This window comes from Danio rerio, chromosome 3, assembly GCF_052040795.2.
Source record: "Danio rerio strain M-AB ecotype USA chromosome 3, GRCz13ab, whole genome shotgun sequence".
NCBI lineage: Eukaryota > Metazoa > Chordata > Actinopteri > Cypriniformes > Danionidae > Danio > Danio rerio.
The window spans coordinates 60477501-60491682 of NC_141023.1; the positions used below are offsets into that span (position 1 = coordinate 60477501).

A 14182-nucleotide genomic window follows, 5' to 3' on the forward strand; every position below is an offset into this window, starting at 1 on the left:
AGTATGAGAAGCGCTATCCCACTAAAGAATTTGCCCTCTCCTGTGGTTTGTAATGTAACGGGCAGCACAAATGTCTTGATACATCAGGCTGTTGATGTGGCCATCCACTCTGCAGATCTCTTGTACTGTACGCCCCCAAACTGAATGTAACCCTAAATCATGATTTTTTCTTTACCAAACTTGACTGATTTCTGTAAGAATCTTGAGTCCATGTGGGTTCCAACAGGTCTTCTGCAGTATTTGTGATGATTGGGATGCAGCTCCACAGATGATTAATCAGAAAAATCTACCTTCTGCCACTTTTCCAAATGCTCAACTAGAAGTCAAGATATTATTTGTTGCTCTTACAACTGGGATCGACTACAAGACCTTTGTCAGGTAGTGTATATTAAATTGTTTTCTCCTGGGAGAAGTCGTGTTATTTTTATGTTTGGCTGGAATAGTAAAATAAAATAAAAAAACACTTTTTTTTAAATAAAATTAAAGATCAAAAATATTAGTCCGCTTAAGATTTTTATTATTATTATTGGTTACAGAACACTGTGTATGTGCGTGTGCACATATATGCATAATTGAAACATCTTAAATGTGCTACTTGTTTCAAAAGCAATTGTAATTTATACTCAGGTGTGACTTATTGTGTGTGACTGGGGGAAAGGAGGAGGGGGGGTTGCAACACTGTCTGTACTGCTTTGGCATGCAAATCAAAAAAGAACACAAATACACCCACAAAATTAGCATGAGTGTATTCTGTGCTAGTTTGCAGACCAGTGTGATCTGGCATGCTTCACTGAAAGCAACACACTGAGGCAGCTCTGTAAAAAGCAGGATATACAGATTAAAATTCTATTTCACTATCTGATGATCAGCTAATTAATCGCATAATTAGTCAAATAGCTTAAAGGTGCAGTATGTAAGTTTGACACCCAGTGGTTGAACTAGCTATTGCACGCCTGGTTCAAAACACATGCAAGCACAGGTTGCCAGATTGACGACACCCACTGGAGTTTGCCTGACTATCGAGCCTAAAGGCTGATTTAAGTTGTGTTCTAAATAAAAGCAACGGCACGCGATAGAAGGAATATATTTCATGGTAAAAAGAGTTTTGTTCCAACCAACACCTGGGATTTACATTCTAGAAACTGCTTCTATTTCTTGCAGCTGAACAACAAGATAAACTGTAATCACCTCACGTGCTTTATTCAGTGTTAAATGCTAATAATGTAAGTTTGAATACCATTTTACACAACATTTATTGCCATACAACTGAAAGCGGCATCAGATAGTTCACCTCATATCTTAAAAATTAAATAAAGTGTTTAAAATTGAACTTTAGAACTGTGACTTAGTGGAAGCCAACAAATAGCAGTGATTTAGCATGTGCATTTAATAATGTTAAAAAGGTTTAATATCTATTAGTTTGATTATAAACCATACCATTTTGTTGGAGTGCAGTGAGTGCACTATTCTGTGCTTCTGAATGGCTGTATTTAAATTTCTGACATATTTCGTCCGGTGCAAACAGCTAAATTCTTTATCACTGCAAATCTTGCCATGTAGCGTGTTGTTAGTACATGTTACAATGGTGTTACAGTGTAACCTGCTTACCTAATGTTTAAATTTTTAACAATTATATTATTTGTAGGGGTTTCACGATTTCGATTTTTAATCGAAATCGATCGAAATTTATGCTCAATTTCAATTATCGAATCAAAAAATAGAATCGTCGATGCTACCACGCCCCCATGTCAGCTTGGCTTGCCAAGTGGGAAAAAAACAGGCTTGTTGAAGTGCTTGTTAAACTGCAGAAGCAGGAGACCCGTCGACAGAACTTAAGCCCTCTCCTCTTTCAATGAAGTCGCCGGTGTGTAAGCATTTTGGATTTCCAGTGAGTTATGTTGACAACGTTCGTGTTGTCGACAAAAAAAACACAGTTTTGCAAGCTCTGCTATGTACGTATTAAGTACGGTTCATCCGATAGACAACACCGGCATCGCGATCCTCCGCCCGCCCCCGTTGCAAATCCGCTCGCGAAAAGTACACACTCAGGCCCTGTTTACACTGTCTTTGTTTTTAAATGGCATTTTAGAACGACAACGATTTGACATCCACAGTGGCATGTAGCATTTCTGAGCAGCCCTCCTTCCACTCTACCTCTGAAAATGCACATCACGTGACCACACAGACACAGACGCACATACAGCCTTGCGCTCAAGACAGCAGGTCCAGGCAGTCAGAGGACTGTTTCAATCTTTCACTCACTTGTACTTAGTCATTTTAGCGAACACGTCAGATACTGTTGTCTGGTTCCTGTTGGTTGTGCGTCTTTTTTACCGACGCCATTATAACGACACAGATCACTGCCTATTCACGAGTCCCGCAGAAAAAGTGATTGACAGGTGGTAATTATGTGTGTATCTTTTCTTTATTCATTTACTGTATGATTTGTTTATGGGTAAAACAAAATCCATGCAGGTCAGGTAGTTTAAACGGTAGGCTACAAATAATTAATTGGTCATTAATTAATTAATTATTCATAATCGAAAATCGAATCTTGCCTTTAGAATCGAAAATGTAATCGAATCGAGGATTTGGAGGATCGTGACACCCTTAATTATTTGCTAATTTATAACCACCTCATGTGGAACTCTAAATCTGTGTCTCATTTTGGAGGCTACTATTGTCCACTGGAGATTGGCATTATCTACTTTGAGAGCCTTCTTGACTCGATGAATCAAATATGCTATTTTCAACCAAGGCAACCCAGGTGCTGAACTATTATTGGCTAAACTGGCATTGAGCAGGTTGAAGTGACCAAAAATAAGACAGACGATACAGCATGGACCCTTTCAAAGCAGAATATCAGACTTCAGCATTGTTTTTCAGATAAACAAGAATGTTTACTCATGTTTCTTAAATATCAGCAAACATATTAGGGTAATTTTATGCTTTAGAAAGGTCAAAAACTTACATACAGCACTTTTAAATGGTCGTAATTGCTAAAATGGTCATCTGTGATTTTATTAACCTGAAATGGCCATATTCACAGCAACAAACAGAAATGAAAAACACATTAAGTCAAACTGAATTTCAAATGAATGGAGGGGAAATAAAAGCAAAAGCATCCAGCTTTACCCCCAGGTTCCAGCTGTTGAAGCGAGCCTCAAAGTCACTATCATCAGAGGAGATGGTGGGTCTCCTGTGAGCCTCCGCCTGCAGGAGAAACAGACAGTGAGGAACAAAGACACGACAAACGATGTCCAGGGATGGAGAACGCTCTGGGATTTCTAGCTGAGACAGCCGTCGTTTGAGGGAAACAGACTGCTAAAATCTGCTAGAGCAGAAACTAAGCTAAACTTCAATCTAAAAACCCAAAACTGATGATAGTTTCATTATAATACTACATTTTTAAGTCATTAAAGTCTACACTATCATGTGACTTTTGAAAGCCCTTTTCCTCCATATTTTAACCATTAGGCTGCATACTGCATAAAAAAGAATGCTTATATATATTTATTTATATTATATTTTAAAAATACAGATTAATATGAGTTTTTAAAGACTGAAAGTTTTAAGACTTACTTTATTACTTACGTTATTACTTTATATAGTAATTTTAAATGTGTGTATATATATATATATATATATATATATATATATATATATATATATATATATATATATATATATATATATATATATATGTATATGTGTATATATATATATATTTATATGTATGTATATATATATATATATATATATATATAAATATATATATATACACATATACATATATATATATATATATATATATATATATATATATATATATATATATATATATATATATATATATATATATACACATATACATATATATATATATATATATATATATATATATATATATGTACATATACATATATATATATATACACATATACATATATATATATATATATATATATATATATATATATATAAAAATATATACACACACATATATATATATATAAATATATATATATATATATATATATATATATATATATATATATATATATATATATATATATATATACACACACATACATAGGTTTGCACATAATCTATTTTACATATACATCAATTTGTGTATAGTTTACAATTGAAGTCAAAATCAATATCCCTCCTGTGCTTTTTTTTCTTTCTTTTTTTTTCGATTGTCTACAGAACAAGCTGATGCTATACATTGACTTGCCTAATCAACCTAGTTAAGTCTTTAGATTGCACTTTAAGGGTGTACTCGCACTAGAATATGCTAAATGTGCCCAGGCACATTTGACCCCCATTTCCCAATTTGTTTGACAAGTGTGAGTGTTCCGAATTGGGCCCAGACGCGGTTCAGTTGGCCGGCCATGACCCATTTGGATGAGGTGTGCCAGAGGTTCGGTTGGGCTTGGACGCGGTATGCTTGTGGTGAGTTCTTATTTTTCAGTGTACGTGACCTGTCATGCTATGTTCACACTAGATGCGACACGCACAAATAAATCGTGCGTAAACAGCCACATGAAAAATTTGAGTATACTCGCTTCATTCACGCATCAAATTTGCTTAATTCGCGCGCCAAATTCACTTCAAAATAGAAGCAGATTTGCATCATGGGCAGGTCTTCTGCCTGCCCAGTGACTCTAGCTTCGTTGCTAAATGGCTAACATGATTTTTAATGAGAGAGTAGCTGTGCTTTATGTGCTGTAGGAAGGCTGAAAAACAGCGTAGACTTGTTTGGCACCGTGTCTGAGTGCACTAGATCCTTTTAGAGATGCACCCAGCTCTGTGAGATTATCAACTCCTTCAGAAACTATACCTGGATGATGGAAGCTCAGTGTTTCCTCTAGGACTTTTTCCAGCTGAGGCGGCAGACCTTTTACGCAAAACTACCAACCTTTAGCGTTATTTCAATGACAAATGGAGAAATGTCGTGAGCACAGTATTACAAGTTGAGATCGCATTTATGCAATACAAGCATGTGAATCTCTTTGCTTGCTCGCCGATTTCCTCTGCTTGTGCAGAAAAACTCTTGCACACCCCCTCAAATATACACTGCTCAAGCGCAGATCTTCTTGTGAGCTCTCAAATAAACGCTGCTGAAATTCGATTTAGTGCGTTTATGTAATGAGTATGTCTCCAACATTTATAAGATTTGCTAGAAATATTTCTGAATGTCTCCAATAGACCTACAGAGCGGCATTAATGCATCCTGAAGTAAAGTGAACCAGCTATAAACTCCAGCAAGATAAGGTCATCGTATTGTATTGCAAAGTACAATTATAAAAACTGTGTTCATCTAAACTGAAAACTACGTTGAGTTTGCTAGCCCCACTCATCACGCACCTGTCAGTATATATATATATTAGAGCTGCACAATTAATTGTTAAAAAATCACGATCTCGATTCAACCCCCTAGACGATTATAATTCAGCATTTCTACGATTCTGTCAATCATATTTTCAAGTTCAGGACAGAAGAAACGAGTCTTTTCATTGTTTTAAACACGTTGCTCAGTGACATGGACACCTCCAAATGATGTTGAATGAGTCACACTGTATTTATAAGGTATAATTCACCTAAAAACGTCATTTTTGTCTTAATATAATGATGTTTTCACGGCCGGGAAATCACACGTGACGTGAGCTGCTGACCGTGAGCTGTTATCACAGAGAGGGCGCGCGTGCACGCTCTACTTAATGATAGACGCGTGCGCGTCTACTTTAGTGAACAGAACCTGCATATGTTGCGAGTAACAGGTATTAAAGTTGTAAATAATATTCAGTTTGTGGCACAAAGTGATCGTTTGGGAGCCGCGCACGAAGCATTAACAACACTTAGCAGTCAAAATGAAACCGAAAGTGTGCACTTCATTTAAATGATCATATCGCATTATAGAGTTATGATTATGACAAGCATTCGTTATGTTTTTTCTTTTATAGCAAACCCACAGTTGTGCATGAAAATAAATGTTTGCAATGTCAGTATAACTACTCCAGCCTATATATTGTTGAATATAATCTGATAATGGCAAATGTCTGATTTTACCAGTAAATAAAATTGTCTAATATGATATAACATAATAATTTAACATCAGAATTATTATAAGCAGAATGGAATTATTTATAGAAACCAGTAGACCTACACATATTATTATCAATGTTGTGCCATATGTTTGTTTTTACCATACCTTTATTTTACATCTACAGAATCAAGAGAAAATAGTGATCTTTATTTTAAGCAAAAAAATCACGACTCTCATTTTAGCCAGAATCGTGCAGCTATGTGTATATATATATTTATATATATATATATATATATATATATATATATATATATATACACACACACACACATATATATATGTGTGTGTGTGTGTGTGTGTGTGTGTGTGTGTGTGTGTGTGTGTGTGTGTATAAAAGAAAGAGACCAAGTAACTGAGAGCAGACTGGAGATTTGAACATATTCCCCTTATGGCACACCAGATGTTTGACTGTTTCACATCATTTCTGCTTTTCTGTTCACATGCAGTAAATTCCTGCAGTGGGTCACATGACCACCCCCCCTCCTTTTTTTTTTTTTTTCAAGCGCTGCTCTTTTGTCAGGAGAATTCAGATCTTTTTGAGCTCTACATAATTTGAATGCAACAAGGGAACTGATGATACACATTTACTTTCCCGACCCCAGCCCTTCCTCATCAGGAAAATGAAACCAGCAATAAAGCTGAATTCTAATGAAGATGGATACTTCTGAAGTGTAATATAGGACTGCGGGAAGGTGGCAAACAACTTATGTTACAAGAAGTTGTCTAAACACAAACACTTGATAAAACTCAGGGCAAGATTCCAGGCTAACTTGTGCAGCAGTTGTGTTAAAGGGTTAGTTCACCCAAAAATAGATTTAATTCCTGAGACCGTTCATTTTCAGAACAAAAAATTTAGATATTTTAAATGAAGTTCGAGAGCTCCCTCATCCTCCATTGACAGAAACAGTCCCAAGAGGTTCAAAGTCTAGAAAAGTAACCAAAAACACTGTCAAAACACTGACTTCTGTGGTTCAACTTTGATCATATGAATTCGCCATATCTTCTATAGCAGTGTTTCCCAACCCTGTTCCTGAAGGCACATCGACAGTACATATTTTCAACCTCTTCCTAATAGGGATGGGAAGATTAACCGATATGTATCAATACGCGGTCATGCGCGTGCACGATGCAAGTGCATCGGTAGAGCAGCAGAGGATGAATGAAATTTTGGAAGCAAATCGAGATGCATCGGTTTTTGCGAGATGCATCGGTTTTTCTAAGATACAGCTTATATTTTTAATATAGAATGTATTTTTTATTTATTAACAAGTGTTGTCAACCTGTTTTTGGCGCATAATTTAATCGACCTACATAAAGTAAGCCTTAGCAACGGGCTTGCGGATGTGTACACTTACACTACAACTCAGTGTATCAGGTGTGCGGATGAAGCTAGTGGTGCGCCCTCAGAAAGCGCGAGAAGCAAAACAAACATTTTATTCCTCACTGAGTTTTAAATCTAAAGTATGGCAACATTATGGATTTAAGGATGGACGACATGACAGGACAGATGCAATTTGCAAAATGTGCCGCGCATCTGTAAAATACACGGGCAGTACGACTAATCTGATATCTCACTTGAAGCGGCGCCTCGGTGTTGTTGTGGAAGCATCTTCCAGTGTTCCTGCATCCCCTGCTTCAACTGTAGCTACCAGCTCCAAAAGTGGTGAGAAAATCATTGAAAGTTTTCTCCATGCGCAACAGTTCTGCTCGCTCTACGTCAATAACGAATGCTATTGCATTGTTCATCTGCAAAGATATTCAGCCCAGTGTCACGGAGAACGAAGGTTTTAAACACCTCCTGTTAATTTTTATTTATTTATATTTTTATTAGCCTGTTGTTTACAGTGATAGTGATGTTTCAAAGCAACATAACACTGCTAGTTCACAACCTTAAGTTTTGAATATTCAGTGGCACAATATATCTTTGTAAAACTTGTTTTCATAGTTGAAAGGTTAAATCACAATTCTTGTTGTGCAATGGTAAACCTTTATGTTGAAAGAGTGCAAATATATACATTTATAATATATATTGCACTTATACATTCTGTTTATCTTGAAAATACTTAAATAATATGTGCTATAGGTTCTAAAATGGCCCTCTACTGTAAACTGACACTCTGGCTCTGAGAGAAAACACAGTTTGTAAAAAAAGTCTTGGTTTTACTTGGTTAATAAATAATCAAACTCATTCAATGGCACAGCATCCTTTCTTACATCATCTCATAAACTTGATCTAATAAGTTAGTGCTGAATTATCGCATTGTATCGTGATATGGCTGTAAATCGTATCGTGTTGCATCGCAATGTCACAAATGTATCGCTAATATATCGGATCGTATTCTTTGTATCGAGATGCGTATCGGATCGGCATTATAGCTTAGATGCCCAACCTTACTTCCTAAACAAACATACCTGAATCGACTGATCAGAACATTAGAAGAGACTTAAAACCTGAAATGAGTATTTCAGATAAGGGAGACGTTCAAAATATGTACTGTTGGTGTGCCTCCAGGAACAGGGTGGGGAAACACTGTTCTATAGGTTGTCAGAATGCCACATTGATTTCTGCAATACGACATATTTTGATTATAGTGAGCACTGAGCAGTGCAACACATAAAACTGGCATTGCCCATAGTAAATGCACACCCTGACCTGAAATGCCATGGACTGTTTTTACAATGTTTTGGATCCTTTCTGGACTTTGAACTTGTCATGGTCATTGAAGGATGAGAGCGGTCTCAGATTTTATTAAAATATCTTCATACTGCATTTCGTTGCAATGTACATGTACATGTGTAATGACAATAAAGTTGAATTCAATCTAGTCTAATCTAAATGTCTTAGGAGATTGGAACAACATGAGGGTAAGTAATTAATGGACCCTTTTCAGAAGACTGCTATGCTGAGTTTGATCGTCATCACAGGGTTTATACATGCACAGTCTAATGAAAATCAAGGACTTTTAAGCACTTTTTCCAGCACCTATTTTTATTTTCAAGACTGGCATGCAACATATTGAACACCTAAATGTCTTCTTAGCAATTTATAAAAATATGCATAGGAATTATCTATCGATTTATACAAATAAAAACCATTAATAATAATAATAATAATAATAATAATACTTATTATTATTATTATTTTATTATTATTATTATTATTGTTGTATTATTATTATTATTATTATTATGTTATCATTATTGTCATTATTATTATTATTATTATTGTTATTGTTGTTATCATTATTGTTATTATTATTATTATTATTATTATTGTTGTTGTTGTTATTATTATTATTATTTTAATAATATAATAAACCTGCTCTAAATGTGCTTGTCATTTTTTTTTTTTTTGTTGATGATCACAGATAGAAAGAGAACAGAATATTTGTACTCAAATTAAAATACAATTACACTGCTAAAATAATAAACATTTTAGTAAATAATACTAATATTAGGTAAAAGTACAAATTACTCTTTTAAAAACAACTCTAAGTACTGGTTAGTTACTTTTGGGGAAAAAAAACAGATATCCATTATGGCCCTTTTTAAGTATGAACTCGTTTAAATGGTTTAATTGCTTAAATCACAAGGGTACATTTAGGAATTTGCACTATCAATCAATCAATCAATCAATCAATCAATCAATCAATCAATCAATCAATCAATCAATCAATCAATCAATCAATCAATCAATCAATCAGTCAGTCAATCAATCAGTCCATCCATCCATCCATCCATCCATCCATCCATCCATCCATCCATCCATCCATCTATCTATCTATCTATCTATCTATCTATCTATCTATCTATCTATCTATCTATCTATCTATCTATCTATCTATCTATCTATCTATCTATCTATCAATCTATCTATCCGCCCGCCCGTTCGTATATCTATGTATCTATCCACTAACATGAGCTAAATTATGACACAACTGTTTGTTTATAACAGTGAACAGTTAAAGCAGAATTTACATTAATTTTAAAGGGATAGTTTACCTAAAACTGACCCTTCGAGTGATTTCAAACCTTTATGAGATTCTTCATTCTCTTGAACACTCAAGAAGCTATTTTAAAGAAAGGAAAAAAGCCTGGAAAAACAAATACAAAATACAAATACAAATAGAGGTTTCCGGCTTTCTTCAAAACAGCTTCTTTTGTGCTCAACAGAAGAAAGAAAGTCAAACAGGTTTGAAACAAATATGGGTGAGTAAATGATGATATAATATTCAGTTTGGGGTGAGCTATCCCCTTTAAGTTAAGTCTGCACCATTTACTTTGTTATTTTATTATCATCACTGTTTAAGCTATAATACAATATGTATAACATATAGCGCTATACAAATAAATGACAATAAATTAAATTAAGTTCTCACCATCTTGACATCATCCTTCAAAGTGTGTTTGATGGGACTTGAGGATAGGGGTCTGGAGGGTGATGTATTGCTGAACAAGTTCTGCTTCCTGTAAAAGAGAAAACAATTCATATGGTCTTATATTAGCGCTTGTCCTTTGCAATATACTAAAATGGCTTAAAAATGTTTTAATATCTAAATGCGTAAGAGTCCAGATCCTCTAGTCTTTTCTATATGTTACCTGGAACTCCATTAACACATCTACAGGTATGTATAGAAGCTTAAAAAATTATTTAATACATGTTCGATTTTTCCCAGTGGAAGGGCATCGGCTGTGTAAAACATATCCTGGATTAGTTGGCGGTTCATTCCCCTGAAAAATAAGGGACTAAGCTGAAGGGAAATGAATGAATGAAAGTTAAATTGTTTCTGTGGTCATGTATAAAGCTACAGCAGACGTGCCACACACGCATGTCTGTTGGGGGCATTTATTATATATCATTTCCAGCGATATTCTGATCTCTTTGTTTGCGCAGATAGTCCCAGTTTGATCTGCTGAACTGATGCCACCAATGACAGCTTCAAAGGCTGAGACTCGTCTGACTAGATGTCGCTGATTTCGACAGCCATGACACATTTGTTTCACGGGCAAATTAAGAACGTGTTCCCGGGCTAATTATGAATGCTTAACGCAAATCTCAACTAATTAAACTAATCCCTTGTTAGTCGAATGATGAAGAGAGAGAGAGAGAGAGGATGTGATGACTATATGAAAGTCTCGACAAGTATTTGGGAGCACATACGCCCTCTTTTTCCCTCATTTTCTTTTTTCTGTGGTTTCATTTGGACTTACTATTAAGCTCTAGCCTAAAATAAACATCAAACAGCAGTTTTAAAAGAGCTTCTGTGAATTTTTTTTTTTTGCTGTCAATCACATCTGAGTACATGGCCTACTATCGTATATGACATAAATCACTCAAAGTAGGGATGTACCAAGCCAATATATAATAAATATCCATTGGGACTGAGCATTAATAACTGTTTGGGACCTGCTACATTTAACCTTACACGTAACACATATTATGCCAGCTGTAAATATGGAGTCAGAATAGACTCAAAAATAATTCACGCAAAAGACACGATGTACACATGCGTAGCCAAATTCACGTGCATAAAACCAAATTCACGTGCGTAAAATATTTATTTATATTCACGAAAAAATTTCACATGCACAAAATAAAAATACATTTTCATAAAATACGTTTCACAAATGCAAAACACCATTTGCAAATGTATACGAGTGTACAAAAAGTTTTGAATGTTTAACTTGATTGAAACGAACTCTGGAGCGGATCGATTGTAGTGAGAAAGCAAAATGATCCGAGCCCGGCTATATCACAGTGTATTATGGATATGTAATAGGCATATATGGCTATATGAAGAGAGAATTGTGAGTAGGACGGGAAGTCATTCCTACCGGTAAATGTGCGTTTCATGGTAAATACGAAAGTGAAAGCATGCTAAACTATTAACGAGAGCTGTTTATCCGATAGGAACATTGATCAAACTGCAGTCTTGCCAAGGGCTCTGCATGAGAGAGTCTTACCTCTGATTTATATTTGGTGATGATGTCTGTGGATGTCAAGATTCAAAATAAACGTGCCGGTTTCCACTTATAATGTCTTATTGTCCATTGCTATAAATTAAAATAAGGACGCATGACAGTTGAGCGGGACTTTGCAAAATAAACCTTGAAACTTTGACCAATGTAAGGTGGGTTAACTCACACATGACTTGTTTTAGCTCTTTTAGTTCGTTTAGAAACTTTGCCGTGTGAAAGCGAACCGCACCAAGAACAAAGAGCCACACTGTAACAATTTTAATCCCTGTTTTGGAACAAATGAATTGATTCACAGGTGTTGTACCTCCCTTAAATGCTACAAATGTGACTTTGAATACCATTTTACGTGACATTTATTGCCATACTGAAAGCAGCAGCAGATAGTTCACCTCAGATCTTGAAAATAAAATAAGCATAGGCTATAGTTTGCACTGTGACTAGAGCAGCTTATCGAGAGCAATACAAAACAGACATTCGGACACGGAACGCATATCTTCAAAGGAGAATAGCTGACTTTAGCATTGTTTTTCAGATGAACAAATAAGTTTACTTAGAATGTTTTTTAGGGCTCGAAATTGCGACCATTTTGGTCGCATATGCGCCCGAAATTTACAATAGTATCTGGATGCAGCCTTTATGATGCAAGCCGAGACTGCATCACTCAGCGATGCAATGTCAGAAACAATGCACTCGAATGGAGCTAGTGACGTCACTGTGACGGGTAGGGTTAGGGGTGGGGTTAAGTGAGCCAATTAAAAAGCATTGGATGCAGCCCAGATTGCACTGCACCTGGTCTGCAGCCAGACCCCTCTCGAAATTTAAGCTATGCGAGAATTTGTGCGACTGCATATAATGGTTGTAGTGCGACCTATTTTATTTAATTTTTTTCTAAAAACATGCTGAATCACTTTTCCATGCCACTATATCAGTTCATATCAGCTGTCAATCACTCAAGACTTCCCGCTGTCAGATGACAGGCAGCTTTTGTTACCGCGGCGAATGCAAACGACTGAAGAAGAGTGAAAAGTACACCTAATGTCGGTGCGTTGCATTCACTGCGTTTTCAACGCAAATGTTCGCTAAATGTAAAATCTAACACCATCGCCAAAGAAGCTCGCCTTTACTAAGTTTAAACTGATGCGGCTTATAACAAAAAACAGTATTGCGCCAGTGGTCATCGGAAGAATCCAGCTCTACCCCCCTCATATATTGGGTCGGCTGACTCGCCTGCTTTTTTCCACAAACACAGAGAAGAAAATCAGTGCATAATGACACTGAGCATCTAAAATGACACAAACCGAAACCAAAACTTTTAAAAGTGAGACTTTTCTTCCTTTCTTTTGTCCGTTCTTTCTTAAGTTGTATATTATTTTTCTGTTTAATCACTGATGACTGCTTTGCAGCTTTCAGCCTTAAAGTAAATGGTTCATTATAATTTTTCGTTTGTTTTTGTATTTATTAAATTGACATGCATATAAAAAACAATAGTACAAAATAAATATTTCTTACCGCAATGCTTCATTTGGGTTTGATGCAAACCATCAATTTATTTTTCATAAAGTAACAGTAGGACATGCGCATTCAGGGCAGCATGGTCATATGAAATGTAATTCATTGTTAATATTATTGACATCATCGTCATCATAAATATATTATATTTTCATTTTGGAATTATTGCACAAATATATAGGGCTCTATTTCGACGGTCCATGCGCAGAGCGTAAAACGCAGGGCGCAAACGCTTTTAGGGCGTGTCAGAACGCATTTTTGCTAATTTAAGGACGAGAAAATCCGCTTTGCACCGTGGCGCATGGTCTAAAAGGGTTGAGTTTATTTTCTTAATGATTTATAGGTGTGTTTTGAGAATAAACCAATTAGAGTCTCATCTCCCATTCCCTTTAAGAGCCAGCTGCGTCGCGCCATAAGCGCATTTGCTATTTACAGGACGTAAAGTAAGTCTAAGTGGAAAAAATGAGCATTTCACTAGCAAACAGTTAACAGTTTTTTAACAGAAATCTACTGCGTGAGAATGAGAGATAATGGATCTACTTTCACTTTCGCTCTTGGATAGGAAAACCTTTACGCACAGAC

The 14182-nt window shown here is 35.7% G+C and overlaps 1 protein-coding gene across 14 annotated transcripts in view; it reads right to left on the minus strand.

The window, feature by feature from the left end:
* The window catches only part of cep112 (centrosomal protein 112), a 349706-nt gene that overhangs the window by 306538 nt on the left and 28986 nt on the right, over positions 1-14182 (minus strand). For all 14 annotated transcript variants that reach the window (XR_015479978.1, XR_015479979.1, XR_015479977.1 and 11 more), the window contains exons 5-6: positions 10492-10579; positions 3136-3213 (exon numbers count right to left, since the gene is read on the minus strand). Coding sequence is in view for 4 of the 14 variants with exons in the window: in NM_001327791.1 (NP_001314720.1) it covers positions 3136-3213; positions 10492-10579 (166 nt within the window). In the remaining 10 variants the exon portion in view is untranslated. The remainder of the gene's footprint in view (positions 1-3135; positions 3214-10491; positions 10580-14182) is intronic.